The sequence below is a fragment of the Sceloporus occidentalis genome, unplaced genomic scaffold, assembly GCF_023333645.1.
Source record: "Sceloporus occidentalis isolate IW3139 unplaced genomic scaffold, rSceOcc1.0.p SCAF_6, whole genome shotgun sequence".
NCBI classification, from domain to species: Eukaryota; Metazoa; Chordata; class Lepidosauria; order Squamata; family Phrynosomatidae; genus Sceloporus; species Sceloporus occidentalis.
In genome coordinates, this window is record NW_028316986.1 from 32371751 (window position 1) to 32396358 (window position 24608).

The following is a 24608-nucleotide window of genomic DNA, read 5'->3' on the forward strand; positions in this document are numbered from 1 at the left end:
CTGACCTGTGACAATGCTGGATTGGCTGCATAGTTTTCAAGCACTATTTGTAGTTCAGGCCTTTGTTGGTGAAACCTTATTGTGCAAAAATACACACGATTTTCCTGTGCCAGTTTTGTTTTTGCACAGAAAATGTTTACTTTGGGGAAAATAATTTTCCCCCACAGAAAATACATGCAGGGAAACCGCGAGCCATTTTTCTGCCCAAGAATCCATCTATTCATGCAGATTGTATAACCCTGACACAATTTGTGTGAATTTAATACTGTTTGCATGAACACACTGATTCAAGTGCCAAAGCACCCTTTTTTTTATTTGAGAATGAAAACATTCAGAAATATGCATCAGATCCCTAGTATTTTTATTCATAAAGTATAGAATGTTTGTCATATAAATCTTGTTCCACAATCCCATTCACTGTCTTTATTTAGACATTTTAAGCTTACAGTAAGTTTTTTTTAAATCTTATTGCTAAATATACAAAAGATCTACACTGAAGATGTGGATGTCATAATCATGTCAGTGTCATTGTCTTTCTCTTTACTCCTTCTTTACAGTATATTCTCTAAACTTTTGTAGGTTTTCCCCCTGTGCCTTTGACTTCAGCTTGCTGGAGACGTGCCAGTGGCATTGGTAGGCACAATAAGATCCCCAGTACCTGAATTATTCAGTGACTTCCTTATAACTTTGCTGAGGCAGTAAAAGACACTATCTTAATGAAATGTTCTTTAACTGCTTTTGATTTCCACCTGCCACCCAAGAATCTTTTTTCTTGCTTGTTGCGGCAAGAAGGTTTTTTGTCCAAAAGGGGAAAAAAAGATGCAAATACACATATGCACAAAATTTTATCTGGTTCTTATATAATTATTGCAAGGTTGTACAGGACCTGGCATAGAAGCTATGTGCAAAGGTTCTACTGCAATTCTTATTTTCTGATTCATTTGTTATAGAAACATAGTCTTGGGAAAGTTATGTTTTAGGCGGGATACAGACCGCCCCTTTGGGGCAGCCTGTACCCGCCCCTTCCCCCAATGGATCGGGGCCTGAGCTGCCACAGCGGCAGCCCCGGAGGCCCTGATCTGCCATTTTTCCAGGCCTCGGGGAAGCGGCAAAACGCCGCTTCCCCATGGCCTGGAAAGGGGTGTCCTTGGGGCTTCATGCCCCAAGGACACCCCAACAGCAGCAGGGAGACAGAGAAAGGGGCCACTCGGCCCCTTTCTCTTCAGTATCACTGGCGCGGCCGTGTAAAAGCTGCACAGTGTTACATGGAGCGAATGGAGCTCTGTTTTGGAGCTCCTTTCGGTGCCTCTGAAAGGGCGCCACAGGCATCCTACAGCGGCACCAGGATGTAACAGCCGCACTGCACTGTTTGGATGCAACACGGCCATTACATCAAAATGGCGGTGCCCGTGTAGACAGGATGCCACCATTTTGACGTACTGAGGACATCTTAGGGTTAGGAAGCGTCTGAAAAGGACGCTCCCGGGCAACCCTAGCACGTACTCAGTACGTGCTTAATGGCCTGTTTGTACAGGGCCATAGATTTACCAAATGGTCTCAATCCAAGATGGCAGTCCTACTGCAAATGCTGGCTGAAAATGTTACTTTCTCCACTGAGATGTAGTATTGACAAGAAAAATACAGCATACCCCAGTTAAAAGACCTTCAGCGATGGCCAGTTAAAAATCAAAGGCCTGCCAGTGAAAGGAGAATCTTAGGGGACCCTCTGAAATCATCCCAAGGACACAAGGAGCAGAGGCATTGGTAGGTTTAAGAAGAAGAGCAGTCTAGAAGGAAGAAAGTTTGGCCACCATTCTTTGGATGAGAAACCAACACATATTCGTGTTGCTCAAGAATATAGTGGGGCAACAGGGCTAAATATAAATGTCCTCAGTTGGTGCTTGGTTGTTCTTGATCCGGCACTCTATATACCTCATTTCCCTTTGCATATAGATGAACAGATTGTCTACTCTTGTGGGAACCTTACTTCCTCAGTTGCTAGACAACTCTCTAGCCTTACCATGGTTCAACACTAGGTTGAAACAGAACTAAGGTAGAATTTCTCAACATAGACCCCTCTCCCCAAAAAGCTCAGGAAAATCCAACAATTTAGTGACACACCGCTTTACAAAATGCTAGTAAACCAGTTTAGGAGGGATTCCCAACCAAGATTCTCAAGAATGGTCCTGTGCCATGCTTCTTGGATAACTGTAATGCAGATCATAGGAGGATGTAGCACATGGCTTTGAGCATGGTGCTCAGGTCATGACTTAGGGAGCTGGGCATGTTTAGCCTGGAAAAAAGAAGGTTAAGAGGTGATATGATAGCTCTGTTTAAATACTTGAAGAGATGCCATATTGAGGAGGGAGCAAGCTTGTTTTCTGCTGCTCCAGAGAACAGAACCCAGAACAATGGATGCAAGCTCCAGGAAAAGAGACTCCACCTCAACATTAGGAGGAACTTCCTGACAGTAAGGGCTGTTTGACAGTGGAACAAACTCCCTCGGAGAATGGTGGAGTCTCCCTCCTTGGAGGTCTTTAAACAGAGGCTGGATGGCCATCTGTCGGGGATGCTTTGATGGAGGGTTTCTGCATGGCAGGGGGATGGACTGGATGGCTTGTGGTCTCTTCCAACTCTACGATGCTATGATTCTGTGGCGCATTACAGGCAGGCATTAGGGACGTCCTCAGGTTTAAAAAGGGGCGTCACTTCTTGACGCCCCCAAGCCTAATACGTCCTGAGGACGTACAAGATGGTGGCTCCCCATCTACATGGGGGCCACCATGATGCCGTCACGAACGTGCCGCCTCCAAATGAGGCGGCGCAGACGTGACGCTGTCACGCCCGCGAGGGCACTTAGTGCATCCTTTCGTCGGTGGAGGAAGGAGCTCCGAAACAGAGCTCCTTCTTGGTCTTGCATCGCTAGGTGCAGCCTTTAGATGGCTGCGCCCAGCAACGCAAGGGAGAAAGGGGCATTCTCCTCCTTCCCGCCGCCGCGGGGTGTCCTTGGGGCTTGAAGCCCCAAGGACACCCCTTTCCAGGCCTCGGGGAAGTGGCCTTTTGCTGCTTCCCCGCGGCCTGGAAAGCGGTGGATCGGAGTCTCAGCGGCTGCCGCTCTGGCCGCTGAGGCCCCGACCCGGCGGGGAAAGGGGTGGGTGCAGGCCGCTGCTTTTCGGCGGTCTGTAACGCACCAATATAAGTTCATGTGGGAGAGAAAAGCCCCAAACTCTTCTGTTTGTCTTCAGAAGGGAAGAGGAAGTGACAGAGTTTTCATTATCATTACAAGAACATCTGCATTTTTTCAGAAGTGATTTCCCAAATGTATCCCTTGAGTAGAAACAGACACAAATATTGATGTTTGTATATTCCAGTTTACCTCTGGGCACAATTCAAAATGCTGTGATAACCTACAAACTTCTATACAGTTTAGGTCCAGGCTATCTAACAGACTGTATCCTCCCCCAAGAGCCTGTCTAGTTTCTGAGATCCTCACAACAGTTCCACCATCTTCATGAGTAAGGTTGATGGGAATATAACCTAGATATGAGTCCCTATATTGGGCGAAAGGTGGGATATAAGATAACAACAACAACTTAAGAAAGGATCTTCTCAGTGGCTCTCTCCAGACTTTGGAATACCCTTCATAGAGAGGTTACAATGGCCCCCTTCTTGCCTCCTGCCAGCAGGCAAATATTTTTTTAAATTATTATTCATACAGACTTTTAGAATGGAAGGCTTTTAAGGAAAGGGCTGTAAGTCCCATACTGTTTAAAGTGTACTGTTTAATGTTTTTATCTTTTTTTTAATTGGTATTTTAAATAGTTTTAATATGGTTAATAATTTAATTCAGTTTTAACATTTACTGTTTTTTAATTTTTTTAAATAATATTGTAATCATTTTAAATGTGTAAGTTGCCTTGAGTCCCAGTGTTGGAGGAAAGGCAGAATATAAATAAGGTTAATAATAACAACATCAGTATAGAGGAAACAATCTTTAAAACATCAGTTTTAGTAATCCTCTCTTATGTGATTAGATTTTTAAGTGGATTGGTATGGGTATCAAATATTAAGAGAAAAAGAACTAATGGGAATATCCTGAATACAACGTGAAATCTTCCTGTAATTAACCTCTCTGCTTGATCTTGAGAAATAAATCACTCTGCAGTCTTATTTCTTTGCTATTATTCCTTACATCATTACAAATTATCATCTAAGGTTTTACACAGGTTTAAACCAGCTGGGACTTAAGTCAACAACTCAGTTTATGGAAGGCTAAGGGAAAGAAAATCTATTCCATTTAGGCCAGCTGTGATTTCTCTGCTGGAGAAGAAAACCACCAGAAACAATATATTTTTGTCACTTAAAAAAGTAGATATAACTCTGAATGCGTTTGGGAGACCAATGAACTGAATGACAGGTGCCAGCTTTATAACCCCTTTCTGCAGTACACCATAAAGCACAAATATTCTGTACTGCTTTCATGCTCCTTAAAAATAAGGGTTTTGAAACAATGAAGTTATGTGCTTAGACTTAGAAGAACTTGGCCTGGGGATATTGCCACTTTCAGAGTTAAAGAAAAAGCACCAACTCAGGTCTTAAAAATGAGCATGCTATTTAATTTGAAACCATTTTCCCAATTTGAAGCCTTGAAAGTACAGTATTTACATATCCAAACAGGATCACTTTGCTGGCAAAATTTGGTTCCATTTTATATATAACATGAACGAATCCTCAGAGGGCTTGCATTTCTCTGTTTCATTTTTTTCTCCTTTTTTCTCTGTCTCTCCCAAGTATTTTAAAAGGGAATGAAAGAATCTATTTAGAAATTAGTGCTGCATTATTATTTTGTCTTTGCCCCTGAATTAAACAGTATTTTGTCTGCCACCTCTTTCCTGGCTGGATTGGGGCTGCAGCAACTCCCCTCCGCAGCCCAAATAAGGCCGCTGGAGGGTGCAAAAAGGAACTGCAAAAAGTGGCTCCTAGTTGCACTCTCCAAAGGGTGCCATAGCTGCGGCAGGATGGCTGTATGGTGCCCCTTTGGCATTCCATCATTTGGATGCAGTGCTGGAGATGTGCCATGATGCCGCATACCATCTGGAATGGCATGCGGCATCATGATGCCCTGGTGGCAGAGTCAGGGCATCCAGTGTCAGGATGCTGTGCCCTGACTCTGCCCACAGGCCAGCACAAAGTGCCAGTCTGTAAAGGGCCAATATCAGAGAAACCACAGATGAAAGTAAAAGTACCTGCATTATTTATTTGATAGATAAATAAAATTTAAATAATAACAAATAAAACTACAAATCAAACAGTACCAGAATATCTAAATATCTAAACACAATAATACTAAAAATAAACCTAATAATCTAAAAATAATCTTTAAAAACCATATTTCCCCTATATCCCCACCTTAAAAACTAAAAAGACTTCCCACCCTCCCATCCCAGGATATTTAAAGCAAAATATAACAAACATCACTAACAGGCTTTTCTACTACAATTCCACTTCTGTGCTATTATTCCAAACATCTACAATGCTTCAAGCATCACAATGTGCAAACATAATTTTCTTTTCTTTTTTATTCAAATACAGTCCGTCCTCACCTTACGCAGGGATCCGTTCCGGATCCCTCCGCGTAAGGCGAATTCCGCCTATGCTCGAGCCCCATTGGAAACAATGGGGCTCATGCGCGGTGGCGCGGCGGCACGGCGGCGCGGGCGTGTGTGGGGCACAACGGGCGCGCGTGCCCATTCAATTGAATGGGACGCGCCGCCCCTTCCGCCCCGCACGCGTGCCGCCGCTTGAGCGCATACACTCAAGTCCGCGTATGGCACGCCCGCGTATGGCACGCCCGCGTATGGCACGCCCGCGTATGGTGCGGGCGCACTGTATAGCACAAAAAGAATGAATAATATTTTAAAATAAAATGAATAAATGAATGAATAAAAAGAAAGAATAATACAGCAAGCTTGCACCATACGTGGGTGCATTATATGCAGCTTTAACCTTACATGGAAGGGGTTTGAGCATATGCATTTTTCCCCATATTGGGGCTGGGGCCCAGCATGGATCCCTTGCGTATGGGGAGGGCTCACTGTATTCATTTTCCAGTTCTCGGCAAATGGCTAATATCATGTAATGAACAACTTTAAAATTAATATTTTTAGATTTCTCATTAGCTTTTAACTTTAGCTTTGCCCAACTGTAAAAAAATGGTTCAAATTCAATCTTCAGTTGTTTGACTGCATTAACCTCAGTGTGTTTCTCCAATAGGTCTTTGTTTTTTTGCAAGTCCACTACATATGGTAGAAAGCACCACATTTTTTGCACCTCCAACACTTATTTTTACTCCTTTGTACATCTTGGACAGTCTTGATGGAGTCAAATAGCTTTTACATCATTTTATAAAATTTTTCTATTAAATTATAACAAAGTACATCTTGTAATCTCACTGTCCACATTTTCACCAATACTTCATTTCAAGCTTATATCCAAAATTTTGCTCCCATTTAACCATACACTCCTTGATCTGTTCATCCTCTAATCTAATTTTAACATTTTCTACATCTTTCTAACCAAATATTCATTGTCTTCACATAGTTCAGTTCAAATTCATGTATTTCATTTTCAGTTCCCAAGGTTCTTTTATCTACTTTACATCTTTCAAAAAGTTGCTTATAACTATACCAATTTAAGTTAAAGCCATCTCTTATTAACTGTTCATGTGATTTTAATTTGAACTAATTTTCTTCCCATTTAAGTATATTTTTATAGGAATTGAATTTGTCAGTAAAAGCTTTATCTCTTCTAAAAAGGGCTTCTTGAGCAAAAAACCTAAAGTGGTGTCTTAGGGAAGAATTGAGCTTTGTATTTGTTACATACTCTTAAAATGGCATGTCTTATGTAATGTTCATTAAGTACCTGCATTATTTAGGTCAGGTGTCGGCAACCCCCGGCCCGTGGGCCGGATGCGGCCTGCGGAGGCGGCAGGACCGGCCCCAGCCCGCCGCCACCTCCTCCTACACCTCCTCCTGGGCCGCACGACCACGCTGCCCTCCTCCTCCTCCACTGCGCGGAGGAGGAAGAGGAGGGCCGTGAGGCCTGGGGCAGAGGAGGCAAAGGGGGAAGCCCCACGCCACCCTCCCTGCCTCCCCGCACGGCCCCACGCTGCCCTCCCTGCCTCCCCGTGCGGCCCAGCGCTGCCCACCTCCTTCTCCTCTGCCTCCTCTGCCCCGCCCCCAGGCCATGCACCGCATGGAGGAGGGAGAGGAGAAGAAGGAGGAGGAGGAAGAGGAGGAGGGGGGAGGAGAAGAAGGAAGAGGAGGAGGGGGAGGAGAAGAAGGAGGAAGAGGAGAAGGAAGAGGAGGAGGGGGAGCAGAAGAAGGAGGAGGAGGAAGAGGAGGAGGGGGAGCAGGAGGAGGAGGAGGAGGAAGAGATGGAGGGGGAGCAGAAGAAGGAGGAGGAAGAGGAGGGGGGCAGAAGAAGGAGGAGGAGGAGGAAGAGGAGGAGGGGGAGCAGAAGGAGGAGGAGGAGGAGGAGGAAGAGGTGGAGGGGGAGCAGAAGGAGGAGGTGGTGAGTGGCCAGAGGCCTCAAGGTTTTTTTAAATTTTATTTTGTGTGCTTTAAGTGCTAACAAGTCTCCCTTGCATTGACAATGATAGTGTGGTGGTGATGATGATGATGATGATGATATGAGTCAGCTTGAGAGGCATGCAGGCACTGTTTCTGAAGCCAAGAGAGTTTGACTTTCCAAAGTGCCTTTTCTTTGTGTTTTTGGTTCTTTAATGGTGATATTGATATCAGAAAGCCTCTGAGGCAAGGCCAGTGTAAATTGCTGTGATTTTTACAAACTCATGCGCAGTGAAGAAAAACCAAAGTCCCTTGACCAAGTACACGCTTCTGAGAAGTACACTTGGTGCAAGAACTGTGAAACCACCTTGACATGTTCAATATGCATAGCCATGTGAAGCCATGTTCAGTGTGAAACCCAAAGAGTTTGGTTATGCAATAAGCCTCTGAAATATGCAAGAGGCCATCTTAAATAAAGCCATGTTCAATGCCCAAATGTGCTGTTTGGAATGGGGGGAGGGGGGGGGTTGGCCAGAAAGGGAAATACATTTCTGCCATCTGTCTAGGAATAATGCCCAAAGGTCCTCCATTTTGTTCATGCCTAAGAAACATGCATTTAGATTAACATTTTTTAAAAACCATCAAATTTTTCCGCATGTCCCCCATTTTTAAAAAATGTGTCCTACATTTGAAAATGTTGTCCTATATTATTTAATTATTTATTTTTTGCTCTCCCCCCCCCCCCCCGTTGTCTGGGGGACACCTACCTGGCCACCGGCTCAAAAAGGTTGCCTACCCCAATTTAGGTGGTAAATTGTCAGGCAGAACCTTCCACATATGTATGAATATTAGGCAAAATAGATAATACCAGTTTTGATTTCTCAGGTTTAGGCCAAGGTAGCAAATGTCAGGCTGCGTATGGCCTGTTGGAGGTCCAGTGCACTCTTTGAAGGTCTCTCCACACCTGGAATTCCCATCATTTTGTGGCCAAATAATTCATGTTGCAGCTAAAAAAACAATTTAAAATGTACTTTAAAAAACACCTAGATTGCCTACCCTTAATAACCTGAAAGGTAGCCAAAAGTGACAAGTGATCACTTCTGGTTATTCAAAATGATGGCCATAATGATTTACTTCACCCTCCAGTGCTCTGGAGTAGCCAAAAAGGGGATGATTGGTCCTGCAGTTCTGCAACACATCCTCCCCTCGTTTACACTAGCAAAGTATCACCACCCAAAACACAGGAGGGAGGTTTTAGCATCCTGGGAGAGCTGGGAAGGCTGATTTGATATTAAAGTTAAGCTTATATGAGCACAGTCTTGAAGCAGACAGGTGGCAAGTCATCTGCAGACATTCAAATAAGACTGCATACCCTCCAGTGTTCACAGATGAAAACAGGAATACACATGGCCAAGGAACATCAGAATGTTTAATCAGATGATCAAAGCTATTAAAAAGGAAGGGCACACAAGGTAGGAGAGGATGCAGATGTTTGCTTTTACCTGAGGAAGGGCCAGTCCTCTCCTGCTAACTGAGTGCAAACTACTTTTGCACCTTGAATTCAGTTTGTAGTAATCTGATATCAAAGGGGAAAGTGGAAGGGAGAGAGAGAAACCGGGACATTTTCAAAGCAGCTGAGACAGCGGGATGGCAGTGTCCCTGCTGAAATGGGACACTTGGAAGGTATGAGGCTGTAACTAGTGATATATGATGGTGGCAGTCATCCAAGGACTGTTGAGAGTGAGTAGGGCAGAAAAATTGGTTCTCTTATTTTTGAAAATATATTAAAATGAGCACTTAAACCAGAACTGTTGCCCTCCTAGGTAAAGCGCAGCAGCTCCCTTTATCTATGGAAAATAGAGTAAGTAGATTGCTTATATATTAACACAGCTTGAGATAATTATAGATGCTACACTAGATTTAAAAAAAAACAGAAGCCAAAATGGATAGTAATAGGAAGGCATGAACCAGAAATTAACTTCTTTCTTCTGGTGGTGTAAAACTGTCTTCTTACGCTGTAAGATTCCACTGTAAAATGACTAGTGTATATACTCATATTTTTATCTATCTATCTATCTATCTATCTATCTATCTATCTATCTATCTATCTATCTATCACCTTTCTCCAGGGGGAGGGACCCAAGACGGCTCACAGATAAAACATTTAAAATCTCAATAAAATTCAAAACAATTATACTCTTTACTAGAAAATTTTGTTTAAAAAATTGACTCATAAAACCTAAGTCGACTTATCCATGAGACAGTGTAAAAACAGTCAGCCCTCTGTATCCACGGATTGTTTATCCATGGATTCAAGCAATCACAAACTGAAAATATTCAAAAATATATAAATTCCAAAACGCAAGCCTTGATTTTGCCATTTTATATAAGGGACATCATTTTAATGGGAAGTGAGCATCTACAGTTTTTGGTATCCACAGAGGGTCCTGGAACCAAATTCCAGTGGATACCAAGGGCTCACTGTAATGTACCTTAACTCGTATAAAATAAGGAACCTTCCCGTCTTTCAGTAGAGTGGCAAAAATGAGTGCTTTCCCCTCAATATATATTTGAGGTTGACTTATACTCAAGTGTATATGTTCAATTTTTTATTCTTAAAGTCATACCAGAAAGCAAGGGTAGCCATGTTGACTATAAGAGAGAGAAAAATCTAAAGTCCATACTCCTTTTGGGAATAACTTTTTTAGGTAAACCAAAGAAAGAACAGAAACATATGTACAAGTTTTTCAAGGTCTCCTGATCTCTTACTCTGGCAAGATAATTACAAAAAGCTTTGATAATATGTTAACTTGAAGATTTCATGCCTGACATTATGAATGTGTTGCTCAGATTGAAGAAGAGTGAAATATAATGTTGTGCTATATACAGTTGTAGTAATGCTTGCAAAATAATTAGCATATTATTTGAAAAATAATCTAGAGTTAGCATATGAGTTCTTGGAGGAGAGAGAACTAGACCTGTTTGTCATTAGTTGCTGCATGCAATTATGTTTCCATCTCATTCAGAAAGTTACTAAGGTTCATGTCTTTATTCTCTCCAGCTCTTTGCCCTTTAAAATATTAAAGACAGCAGGCACTTAGGCAAGCTTGTTAAATTAGTAAAGGATGTTTTCAAGAATTTAAACATTTAAATAAATCATAGAACTTTAAGGGTCAGGTTCTACTTTGCCTTGAAAAGGACTGCTTTAGAGCTTCCATGCTCTCCATATCTTTCTTTAAAGGAAAGAAAAGTGAGAAGGCAAGCCTAAATTAAAGGATTTTGATACATGTTGGGACCCCCCTCCCCCACTGATTTCTTTTTCTTTGGTCTTCCTGGAACTAACTCTTTATTTCTGGTGTTTGACACTGCTTTAATTGCCCTGGTGGCTCAGTGCTAGGGAATTCTGGGAGCTGCTATTTTGTAAGACATTTAGCCTTCTCTCTCAGAGGCCTATGGTGCCATGATAAACTACCATTCCCAGGATTCCTTAACACTGAGCCAGGGCAGTTAAAGTGGTCTCAGACTGGATAATTTCTGCAGTGTGTTTTGGACCTGAGTCAAGAATAAATGACAAGTTTATTCAGGTTTTTGGACTTTCTCTGTGAAATAATTCATTTGTGCAAGAAAATTGGGTTTAATGCCAAATGACACAACATTTTGGGGAAGAAAACAGAGTATTTTTGCAAACACATTAAAAATGTCATGAAACTATTTATAGAACTAAAAACTATTTAAAACATGTTCATTGAAAAGTAAGGGATTAGAATTGTACAGGACACTAAGAAATGCTTTTTGTAAGCCTGGTGGATTTTACACATCTGAGATCATTAAGCAAGAAAAATTGAAAGCCCAAACAGACACTTTCAAAGAGAGATGTTGTGCTGCTGCTAATGATATGCTTCTGGATTGTAGCTTGTAGGAAGGTAAGAAGTAAGTTTTGGATGTGAAAGGTTTTCTTCATGAAGAAAATGTCATTCTTAAATGTTTTGGTAATTATGTTAGTGATGCAACAGGGATTTGAAGGGTAATATTTACATAAGCTATCCAATTCACTAATGGGCATCTAGTAAGTTAAAATGATGATGTGTTGTTTAAATGGAACAGCTTGTCTGGAGTAGATAAGCTGACTTAAAAAGCTGCTCAGTTATTTAGAAAAGGAGTCCTTATTTCTGGTGAAAATACTATAGGGGGCAATAATCACAAACTCTAATCTGTAATAATAAAAGTGCTTGTAAGACTGTTCCAAGATGATTAAACTTAGGCCTATGAAATTTGATATGCATAGGAGAGTGTGATAGATTCTCTATCCAGGCCATCCCCACAGTTCCAAACCTTGCACTTCTATCATGTACTTTGCTCTTTACCTTTAAATTACCTCCCTGGATCTGGTACTTGGGCCTCAAGGTGTCCACTATACAGGAGAATTGGTTGTGTTGACCAATGGGTCCACTTTGGTAATACTCAAGGAAATGCTTCTTATTAATTCTTAAATGAAAATATTCAGATGAAGAAGAACAAAATTTCTTAAATTAAAGTGAACAAAATTTGGCTACCAGTCCTGAAGAATAGCAAAATGAGGACTCAACAAATGCAAATGGGCAACCACTCAGAGTCGGGCTTTCCCAGCAATTATCATTATCACCAATTAGCAGACACTAATCTTGTTTTGCATTAGCCTCCCAGCCTGAGGCCTGCCGTCAGCAACAGAACAATACATATGCAAATCACTCCTGCATTTCCAGGCTCACAGAATACACACACACACACACACACACACACACCTTTTTCCAGGCAAGCATTCTCTGAAGATGCCAGCCACAGATGCTGGCGAAACATCAGGAAGAAACTCTGTTAGAACATGGCCACATAACCTGAAAAACCCACAAAAAAAATACAAACATCTAGCCTTATGCTGTTTCTACGCATAGTACACAAATGCCAAGTTTCAAAGTAACACTTCTCCCCGAACTCTCTACACATACTCAGCTCTCAAACTCACTTTTTAAATCTCCTCCATGCCCCTCCAGTATCTAGCATTTCTAGTTTGCCCTCTTAGTTTAGTATGACCAAGTTTAACTTACTTTAATAACTAATATTTTCATACAGAATCACAAGTCTGCACACCATGTGTGGTAATTATGCATACATTTCTCTCTCTGTGTGTGTGCGTGTGCGTCTGTGCATGCGTGTGCGTGTGTGCATGCATATGCGTGCATGCGCTTTGTATCTGAATATAGAAAACAAGTTGTTACTCAATATCCAAATCCTAAGGTTTTTCTTAGGCATTATAGCCCACACATAAAGTCTAAAGAAGCAATTGTCATCAAATTGTCATGCCACAAAACACACTCAAAGTGCCCAGATTTTACCCTATTTCTAAATGTATGTGAGAATATATCCTTCCGCTAGGAATGGACAAGCATAGAGGATCTATGAATATTCATAGACCCATAACACATCCACACATCTTTTTACTAACCTATGATCAGAGAGCCATTGTTTGCCTCTGTACTGTGCAGTTTGTGGCTGCAAATGATCCAGAGATTGCAACTCTCTGGCAAGTCCAGACTTTGGGGAATGTGTTGTTATCCCACTTTTGGAGACTTTTGGTGATGGTGGTGTTGGTGGTGTTGGTGGTGGGTAAATTTAGGGGTAAAATGTCCTTGATAGTTTTAAGAAAGGAGGGGGGTGACAGGGATTTGGGAGAGGAATCATGCCAAAATCTAGGGGTGCAAAAAGACCCCATATTCTCTCCAACCCCAGGTTTTTTTTAAAACAACAACCACGCAGAGCAATATTCTTAAATGTCTCCAGTTTTTCATATAAATCACAGCACATAGCCCTTATGTTCCTCTTTTAAGCGAAAAAGGGGAAGGGGAGAGATTGTAACCGAAATCTAACTACTAGACACTTCCATTTTCATGGGGATGGGTGACATAATTGGGCACCAGTGGCTCAAAATTGGCTACTCAGCCCCTCCTATGTTACCCACTTCTGCTGTAGTCCTGATAGGCAGAACTCAGGTCACTTTTGTGCACACTACTGATGATACATGAATGGCTATTTTACTGGCATACATAATACTCATTTAAGTTTATTTAATAGTTCATTTACTGTCTGTATTCAGCTATGGATGAAGACGTTATTTACACTGATATTAATGGAGCTAGTTGCTAATACCTCCTGCCCTATTTGATTTCAGTGGGAGTTGTGGAATTCACTTAATCTAGAGGCAAAATGTATGCAAGTCCAACACCACTTGTGTTATGTGCAAAGTTTGCCTAGTTCACTGTCAGTTCCATAACCATATCCCCCAAGGATTCACCTCTGGCTTTTTTTTCCTGAACAAAATGAAATTAATGCTGCTCAATTAACCAACTGCTGACACTAGATAGTAAGAGTCAGAAAATTGAATCCCCTTTTCCCCTGTGCAGCAGCCTGAGAAGTCACCTACGGAAAGTGAGTTGACACCATGTAAACGGAACTGTAATTGAAAACACAGTTTTTAATTAAAGCTGTCATTTCTAGACCTATTTGTAGGGATGACCATATTGGTGACAATTGATATTCTTTGCACAAACAGCAGTTGAGCTCCCTTGATGTGAAAGAGGTTAAGTCTTGCTATAGTTACAGGCATTTTTTATGAGAAACAGTTTCTCTTGAATTATCCTCTACGGGATCAAATTGTGCCCTCGGGTTTACCTTGATAGCTAGCATGATTTAAAAGAATTCACTCAACCTTAACAGGTATATGATTCTATAATTGATGCAAAAACAGATATTACTCTACTTTTTAAAAAATTGTTCCCATACTTGATTCTATTAAACACTATGCAAGCCTTCAGCCCAATTAGAATAACTATCTTTTTCAGATGTCAGATTATTATCCTAAATGTATGGGGCTAGTAGAGCCTTCATAGACAGTAGCAATCTATCTTTAATTACTTTGGGGAACACTCAACTTGGCTATGTGAGAGGGGGTAACATAATTTGCAGGATCCAGCACCAGCTGTACCAGTAATAACTGATAGAGATCCCAGGCATGTGGAACTATATGAACTTTTATTAGAAGAAATATAAAGAGCACATGCATGCAGGTGATTCATCCAAACAACCAATACACAGAGCCAAACAAATGGAGGAGCGAGATGAGATTTGGGAGTTAGAGGTTTGGGAGTGGTAATGCAGTTACCTATCTTAAAGGAAGAATCCACAGAAAGCCAGAAAGTAGAAAGACTTCTGTGAGCAGCTTTGGGAGACAGACGTGGCAGATGAAGGAACTCAGACTGAATCCTGAGAACAACAGTCGCGTTGCAAGTGGGGGAAGAATTGACTTCAGCAATTGTCACAAAAAGGTTTTGTTTTGGGGTAATATTTATCCCCCTTAATCCATGAGAGTTCCATGAGAAACCAAAAGTTTGTCATTTTTTGTGGGTTTTTCGGGCTATGTGGCCATGTTCCAAAAGAGTTTATTCCTCACATTTCCTGACGCTCTTCTAGAACATGGCCACATAGCCCGAAAAACCCACAAAAAATTATGGATGCTGTCCATGAAAGCCTTTGACTTCACAAAAGTTTATTTCTGATGAAACATGAGAAGGTTTCTAAAGTGGAGAGTTTGTTTAGGTATTGGGAAAATGAGAAGGTTTGATTGTAATCAGTGATGCTTCATAGACATTACAACACCTAGACAAGATCTGGATTCCCCCAAAATGTGAGGACAGACAGGGGTGTTTAGGAGCATAGTGAGAGAGTTATGGCAGAAAAGCACCATCACTCCTTCAATATAAGGATTAGCCTGAGTGTTATCTACTAGGGGATTGTGAACTTTCTAGATTTTTGCCATTGTTCATATTTCTGAGCTTCCAAGAATAATGGCAAATTTAATGGTCCCACTAAAACTTTCAGTCATTCTATAGTCCTCTTGGTTTATAATACCATGGGATTGTATCACTGTAAATAACGTCTTCATCCATAGCTGAATACAGACAGTAAGTGAACTATTAAATAACCTTAAATGCGTGTTATATATGTATCATCAGTAACTGTGTGCACAAAAGTAACCTGAGTTCTGCCTGTCAGGACTACAGCAGAAGTGAGTAACATTGGAGGGGCTGGGTAGCCAATTTTGAGCCACTGGTGCGCAATTATATCACCTGTCCCCATGAAAATGGAAGTGTTGCCAGCACAGTTATTTATTTAAAAGAGAGTGATGGTGGATGTGTAAAGTGCTTACATGAGGAAAGAGCAACTCTAGCAAGTTTTTTGAAAGAGCATTTTGCAGTACATTGGGAAAGGATATCTTTCTCTAGGGATTCAGCTGAAAAGCATCACATTTGAAACTATAGCACATACAAAATTTCCACGTATGGCAGTACAACTACACCAATCTGTATCTCTGTCCACATGCATAGGCCAGGGTTCCAAATGTTGTAATTCATGTTCTGCCTACATGTAAAACAGAACATGACTTTCTAGGCATGTGCCTGTTTCCATCACTCAGAATGAATTTGTTTGTGTTCACCCAAAGGAGCTTTTTTGCAGGTGCAGAACAATCAGGGAATGCCTAGCAGTCTCTTGATGGCAGTGAGAGAGTAGCATTTAGAAAGCACTTCGGTGCTGCTTATATAACCTCTAACTTCATTATGTTTCTGTTGCTCCATAGAGTCTACAAGAGTTAATGTTCTACTCAGGCTGCATTGCATTTCAGAAATTGCATTTCATTGCAGAAATAATTCAGGTTGACACCACTTTAACTGCCATGGCTAAATGATAGGAAATTCTGGGAACTAGTTTTGTGAGACATTTAGCCTTCTTTGTCAGAGAGCTCTAAAGTGATGGTCAAACTGGATTATTTCTGCATTGTGGATGTAACCTTAGGACACTTACCATACTCTACTTCTACTGTTGTGTTGCTGAGCCCAGAATCTGATAGTCAGACACCAAACTTTTCTGGGAAAATGCTACTGCTTGACAGATGAAACTCTACACCAGTTTATGCATCTGCAAATCCCACTGTGTCTGATGGAGCTGATTCAGGAGGGAGTGTGTTTAGCAATGCAACCTAATTACTCTCCCATCCTGCAAGGAATGTACAATATACATAAATAAATAAATAAACAAACAAACAAACAAACAATTAACTGACATTAGATGTCATACAGAAAAAAACTTTTGCACTATTCTGAAGTGTTAAAAGCTCTTGAGAATAAATGTTAGGACTATGAATTATTTTATTAGTCAGAATACATGTGTTTTTTGATCCTGCATCAAGTAAACTGTGGGCTAGAAAGGGAACTCCAGTTCAGGCTAGTGAACATTAACAACCAGCATACAATAGGCAGGGATTCATTTGTTTTTGTCTCCTTCCTTCAAATGAAAACTGGACTATACATCACCGAGAGAGCTTCCAGATGTAGAGGTCTTTTTTTCCTTCCCTAATAGATTTTGTCTATTTTAATTCAAGCTTCCAGACACTGACGTCCAGATTTCCCATAAAATTCCATGAATGAGACAAAGCTATTGCACAATAAAAGCTTCATCTGGAAGTACTCCAAGTCCTCCATTTTATTAACAAGCATTACAGTTCAGTGTCCTAATAATAATATTCTGTGCTGTTCTCCCACTTCTGTCAGCTTGCCTGACAACATGGACCAGAAACAGAAACAAATCGTAATGGGCCACTACGGTCTGAATCCTATTGTTATCACAACTAGAGTAGACCCATTGAATTAATGGGATTTACATATGTGTTCACTCACCATTCAGTAGTTGATTCAGTGGTCTACTCTAATTGGGAAAAAGTGACAGGATTCAAATCTGGATAAGCACCAGAACAGAGGAGAACTCAATGCTACCACTCAGCAATGTGAAGGGGCCTATAGTCCCCCCTCCCCTAGCCATGATGCTGATGGAAGCTAGAATTCCAAACTTCCCTTTCCTCTCTATGAATGTTTCAAAGTAATGCTTAACTGGAAATTGTAATGATTTCTTAAATACGAGTACAAGGAAATCAGTGTCTATTCATTTTTTACTTGCATTTGCCTTTCTTGCAGTAAGTTTCAGGTGGCACACATGGCTCTCAGCTGCATCTACAGTGAAGAGTTAATGCAGTTTGGCACCGCTTTAATTGACATGGCTAAATGCTATGGAATTCTGAGAATTTGTGAGATCTTTAGCCTTCTCTGTCAGAGAGCTCTGCTGCCACAACAAACTACAAATTCCAGGATTCCATAGGATGGAGCCATGACAGTTAAAGTGTTGTCAAACTTCATTAATTCTGCAGTGTGGCAGCAACCCTCCTCCCAACTTCATCCTCACAACAACCCTGCGAAGTTGATCAGAGGGTACTACTCCCAAGGTTATCCAGGGAGGTTCATTGATTTTTCTAAAATGGTGTGGAGTGAGCTGTAGAAATTAGAATCAGGAGGGCATTGCTGGAAGATTGACAGAAATTGACACAAACAAAAACACCACCTTTCAGCAAATGAGAAGTATAATCTCTTCAGATAAGTGGTATTTTGGAGATAAGCCCTCACTGAAAATCAGGGTCACTACTAAAGGAACAAGGTCTTCCTTATATCTCTCAGAATGAAAGTGTGATTTTACTTAATTTTTAAAAAAATATTTTTTTTTACCCAATTGCATTAAATAGTGGTTCACAAATACATTGTGAAATGATTAGAAAGCATATCTAAGGTCTTTTTAAAATTGCTATTTCATTCTACATAGATGAATGCTTGGTGCTGATTAATATCTGATATTTGGTAGGAACATTACTATTATGTTGTTTGATTCAGATCCACTTCAGGTCCTCTTAAGTTTAACTGCACTGGGGACATGGCATAGCCAATGTTTTCAGTGGGAAAGGATGTCTTCTATGGCCAATTGGCACATGTTTAAAATTTTATTGACTGATCCATTGCTGTAAAGCAGGGGTCGGCAACCTACGGCCCGTGGGCCACATGCGGCCTGCCGAGCCCCAGCTCAGTCCTGCCGCCGATTGCCGCTGCCAAAAGCTCCGCGGGGCCTTTGGCCTGTCGCGGAAGCGTGCAGGGCCTCTAGCGCATTCGCGCGGGGCCATTGGCCTCCGGCGTAGGCGCGCGGGGAGGAGGAGGAAGAGGAGGAAGGAAGGAGGAGGAAGAGGAGGAGGACGAGGGAGGAAGGAAGGAGCAGGAGGAGGAGGAGGAAAAAGAAGAACAGGAGGAGGAGGAGGATTTCCATTCCATTTTTACAGGTCTGCTTTGTTTTAACAATGATGATGATGGTGGTGGTGGTGATGGTGATATTGATATGAGCCAGCTTCAGAGGCACGGCCAGTGTAAATTGCTGTGATTTTTACAAACTCATGCGCAGTGAAGAAAAACCACAGTCCCTTGACCAAGTAGTACACACTTCTGAGAAGTACACTTGGTGCAAAAACTGTGAAACCACCTTGACATGTTCAGTATGCATAGCCATGTGAAGCCATGTTCAGTGTGAAACCCAAAGAGTTTGGTTATGCAATAAGCCTCTGAAATATGCAAGAGGCCATCTTAAGTAAAGCCATGTTCAATGCCCAAATGTGCTGTTTGGAATGGGGGGAGGGGGCTTGGCCAGAAAGGGAAGTACATTTCTGCCATCTGTCTAGGAATAATGTCCAAATGTCCTCCATTTTGTTCATGCCTAAGAAACATGCATTTAGATTAACATTTTTTAAAAACCATCACATTTTTCCGCATGTCCTCCATTTTTAAAAAATGTGTCCTACATTTGAAAATGTTGTCCTATACTATTTAATTATTTAATTATTTTTTTCCGGAATGGATTTATTATCACTAGACAGAAGAAAAATACCAAGATGGTGGAACAGGACGCAGTGCCCCCCCGGTGGGGCCAAGGATCTGGGGACGATGGGCCATGGAGTGGGATGAGGAACAGCCCACCCTCAGAAGTTGGGCTTGTGTTTCTTGACCTCGACCATCAAGTAGTGGATGTTGATGAGCTCAGAGCGGATGGGCAGGGCCATTTCCCCCCCCCCCCATTGTCTGGGGGACACCAACCCGGCCCCCGGCTCAAAAAGGTTGCCTACCCCTGCTGTAAAGAAACTAGAGAAGTTTGTAGATAGAAAATGTCAGGTGATTAGTCAAAGTAACACTTTAGAGCTGCTAATGAAAACAAACTTATTTTTTGTAGCTGTTTCACAGAGTTTTCAGTAATGTCTTAATTACTTCTGTTTATAATTTCCCTGGCAGGTATATTTACATCCCAATGGGAGGATCCCGCTGCAATATGTTCAAGATGCTGTTTTCTACAGGGATCACATTTGCCTTTGTAAGCTATTGGCATGGAGGCCATAGCTATCTCTGGTCCTGGGCTGTGCTTAATTGGCTTGGAGTGACTGCTGAAAATGGACTGAAGAGGCTGGTTTCTCTTCCTGTTGTCCGTGACGTGCTTGTAAGTTAATTTGTTTTTCAGGTTGGTAAATAAATTTGGGTTTAAGATTAGAGTTTAATCATTTCTTCTAAAACCATCCTCATGTTTAGTGCTATATAAGACATACCCTCTGAAGGGCTGAACAGACTGCTCCTAAGGGATGGCCTGCAGCCTCCTCTTTCTTTGCCAGATTGAGGCTGTGGCAACTACACACCACGGCCCAATTTTTCCATGGCACAAGGCTGGCATAGAGACAGAATGGGTGTCCATGGAAAGGGCACCATAGCTTCCGGCACTGCAGCTTTTCATTGCTCCTTTGGCACTGTATTATCTAGATGCAGCAGCAGAGGAGTGCCGGGACACCACCCGCCATATGATGGGGCATGTGTTGTCACACTGGCATGGGAGCAGAGTCAGGGTGTGCATCATGAGAACACCACGCCCCCATTCTGCCCCTATGCCAGCCTTTAATGCTGGTCTGTACAGCCTCTAACTGTCCCAGTTTGGCAGGAACAATTCTGATTCACTACAATGCTCCCAAGATGCCCAGAAGCTGGCCCACGTGGGGGCAGCTGGTCAGGTGGAATCCGGCTTCCAGGCTGCTTCAAAGCATGCAACATCAAAATGCTGTGCTCTGAGGCTGCCCAGACAACAGTGGAAAGGCATGGTCTGTTTCACCCCTTAGTAGGAGAGAAGAGAGGAGGAAACTGAATCTTTCCCTCTTTGTCCACACTCTGATGTTGCTTAGCCACACAACTCCTGGTTTTCATCTGTGAAATGATGAATGGTATGGTATCAAATCAATCCTTTGCTATTGAAATCAACGAGTATGCAAGAATACGTTCAAAAAGTAGAACTGAAGATGTGGTCTCTGTTCTGTATCTGTTTAAGGCCATGTTTATGCATAAACCTTCCACACCTCTCACATCTTCTGTGAAAAAGCATGGGCTAATTATGATATTACAAGAAGAGTCAGTGATAGTTAAGGTACCATCAGTGTCTTACAAAGTAGCTCATATTGAAATAATTGTGTCTTTTTATTGCATTATCAGTCATTACCATCATGGCTGTACATTATAAAGGTTTGTGGTCAGCAACTACTAACTTAATGGTAAGATGATGATTTTTTCTCCCCCTGCCTCCTCCTTTATAAATCCAGCATTAAGTTTAAACAGGCCTAAAGGTTCACATTTCTAATAAAGCAACACTCTGCATAAATGAAAATTGAAATGTCTGCCTGCCTTCCTCAAGCAGCTATTTCATGCTTATTTCCATCCATTCAGTATTCTCTTACTCCTTAGGAAATCTGCTGTATTGAAACTAAAAGTAATTTTCTCAGTATGGATGATAGTGTCTATATGTGCACATCATTTTGCCAGAATTTTAAGATGAAATATCATTTGTCACAATAAATGAAAGAAAATAAAGTAAAGGTTTTTGTTTATTTCTTATTAACGCTGAATCTTCATCAACACAGAATCAAACTGAAAGGTCTGCCTGCCTTCCTCAATTTTTTCTGACTTGTACATTGCCTGATTAAAGGCATACCTAAAGCCAAGTCTAAGGATATATTTTTGTCTAACCCACTTCTCTGAGAACAGACTCAGAGGAAATGGTTGGTCTTAAACAGAGAGAATATAGCAATAGCAAGTACATTTATATACTGCTTATCAGTGCACTTAAGCATTGCCTAATCGGTTTACAGTATGTAAGCTAATTGCCCCCAACATGCTGGGTACTCATTTTAGTGACCTACGGAAGGATGCAAGGCTGAGTGGACCCTGCCTGGGATTGAACTCACAATCTTGTGGCTGTGAGTGTCTGCAGTACAGGCATTAAACTACTGCACCACCAGGGCTTCTTAAAGAAGCAGTTTAAGGGGGCTAGTAGTGTCTGTAAGAAAACAAAGGCAGTGCTAAGTCCTAGGCGAAAAATGTAGATAAGAAGGTAATTCAGAGAAATCTTTAAGAAGGAAGAACTCAGGGGGAAAAACCAGAAGCCTACTTGGAGTGTGCAATACAACTAGAATAGAAGAAGGCAAGACTCTTGAATAATCTGAAATCCATGAATGACAAGGTGAAGACCAAGAGGCAAAACAGACTGATAGCTTGGAGTGACCTCTGGCCACTCCAGCCCTGATTATCCCTGATTGTCCCAAGACTGTGGCGACTGGAAGTTGTGATTCTAAAGCCAGCTGCAGCTATGGTCCCAAAGCTGGCTGCTAGCAAGGTCTGGTTTTTTTGCCGCTCCTTTTCTGGCCACCTTAGGAGTCCTCAGAGCAGCTTCTGTCCATATCAGGGGTATGTGTTGTCTGCACACTATGTCACTAAAGCAGCCAGAAGCTGCACTTTTTGGCCCATTTGTTTTGGGCCTTAGATTAGAGTCCAAAAAGCAGAAGATCTGGCATACTGTTCTGTTGATCAGACCATGTAAAGGCTACCCAAAATTATGGTGTCTCTCTGTGATTTGCTTAGTCTGATGAATTTTTGCAGCTACTACTACTACCACCACCACCTCCTCCTCCTCCTCCTTTTTATTTATTTATATCCCACCTTTCTTCCAATTTAGTGACTAAAGGCAGGGAACAACAAATTTAAAACAGTGCCATTTAAAAACAATACAAAGGCATTAAAGTGTGTGTGTGTGTGTGTGTGTAAATTTAAAAAACAATTAAACAATTTTAAAAATTGAAATAGTTATGGATTGAAGTGTGTTAAATATAGAACTTGCCTATGAAGTCAGTTCAGTTCGGTTCATCTTTATTATGGTCATGGATCAGCACAGGTAAAAAGGGGATACAGAATAAAAGCAAGGTAAAAACATTAAAACCACAGTAGGCTAGTATCAATCTTGCCCTGCCACATTGGATTTTAAAATGATATATTAAATCCTTTTTTTAATCTGGGGTTTTACCTTGTGTTTACCTTGCTTTTGCCTTCTTTTATTCTGTATCTCCTTTGTACCTGGGCTGGATTATGATTGTAATAAAGGTGAACTGTTTATGAAGTCAAATGATGTTGAGCATACTTGGTTCTTGAACTCCATGCTTTTCCTGAAGAAAGAGCCTGATTCCGATAGGAAGAACTTCCTGACAGTAAGAGCTGTTTGACAATAGAATATGGTGCCACAGAGTGTGGTGGAGCATGTTCTTGAGGTTTTTAAATAGGCTGGATGACTGTCTGTAAGGGTGCTTGGATTATGTATTCCTGCATGGCAGGGGATTGGACTGGAGGGCCCTTGTGGTCTCACCCATCGCTATGATTCAATTCAGCCCAATCCAGCTGACAGCACGCCAAGAGCTATGGCGTCCCCCTTCTCCATGCTAAGCAGCACAAGGAAAAGGATGGCCTGTTTTTGCTGTTGCTGTCATTTCCTCTTGGGCAAGAGCTCCATATAAAGTCTGCCTAGTATGTGGTTGCTTCTACTGAGGAGAGAAACAGGTGCCTGGAGTCCTTCTTGAGCATATGTCCAGGCATCCATTTCTAACCTTAGCAGAAGCAGCAGTGCACCAGGTAGACTTTTCACAGAACTCTTGACTGCTAGGAAGCAGTGGCTCTGAAAACTGGATGGGCCAGTGGGACTGATGCAGTGTCTGACCAACTGGGACATGTGCACAATGAGATGGCATCACACTGGATTTGGTCCAGTACATGTGATCACCATAATAGTTGGATGGGGGGGGGGCATAATGCTCTGGATTAAGCAGCTGATATGGTGGTACCCCAAGGACCCAATTCTATGCATAATCTTCTAACATAAGGGTTGATCTAATAGTGAAATTTGTAGATGAACATGCAGGATTTGTTCAAAGCATTGGCCATGCTGGCTTGGAGATGCTGAGAGTTGTCAAGGTTGTCAAGTTGTGTTTTCTAGCAGGAATTTTGTACACAGAACACAGCTTGCACCATTATGAAAAGGAGGAAGGGAGGGGGAGAAAAAATGGAATATGGGAGTACCTTTAAGACTTAACTGTTTTTTATTTTAGCACACACTTTAATGGATATAAACCCACTTCTTCAGATGCAGTACAAAGTGATATTAAAGCCTCAGGTGCACCTCTGTGCTGCATCTGAAGTGGGATGGCATCCACAAAAGCTCATCTAAAATAAAAATCAATTTTAAAAGTGCTGCCACATTCTTTTTTTTCCTCCCCCTTCCATGCTCCTTTTTGTGCTGCAGGAGACTAACACAACTACTTCTTTGAAAGCTCTAGCCACCATATCCAATGATGAGGAGTCCTGGAAGTTGCAATTCAACATCTGGAGGTCCATATACTTTCCATCACTGGTCTAACAGTTTTGTAACAGACAGACCAAAATTAGCAGGAAAATCCCTTTATTTCACTGAGGAATAAAATGACAGAGGGAAAATCTTTTACATTTTTGTATGTTGGACAAAATTAGTGCTATCACTAGCTATCCCCCGAGTCAAACTAGCCATAGTTGGGAAAACATGTAGAGGCTTATCTGACAATGACAGAAATGGGGCAGTCTCTGCTTACACAGAGCTCCATGTGTGCACCAATGCATCTGGGAGTATCTATCAAATGAAATATTTTTCACTCTAGATAAATCTATCACAAGTGTGCTTATTTTCCATACACATCAAATTCCCTGTGTACATGTC

General features: G+C 41.6%; 1 protein-coding gene across 1 annotated transcript in view; it reads left to right on the forward strand.

Annotated features, from left to right (window-relative positions):
- HHAT (hedgehog acyltransferase) overlaps positions 1-24608 on the forward strand; it is a 271581-nt gene that overhangs the window by 165159 nt on the left and 81814 nt on the right. The window contains exon 10 of the mRNA XM_089528314.1: positions 19802-20003. Within this exon, the coding sequence (XP_089384440.1) occupies positions 19802-20003 (202 nt within the window). The remainder of the gene's footprint in view (positions 1-19801; positions 20004-24608) is intronic.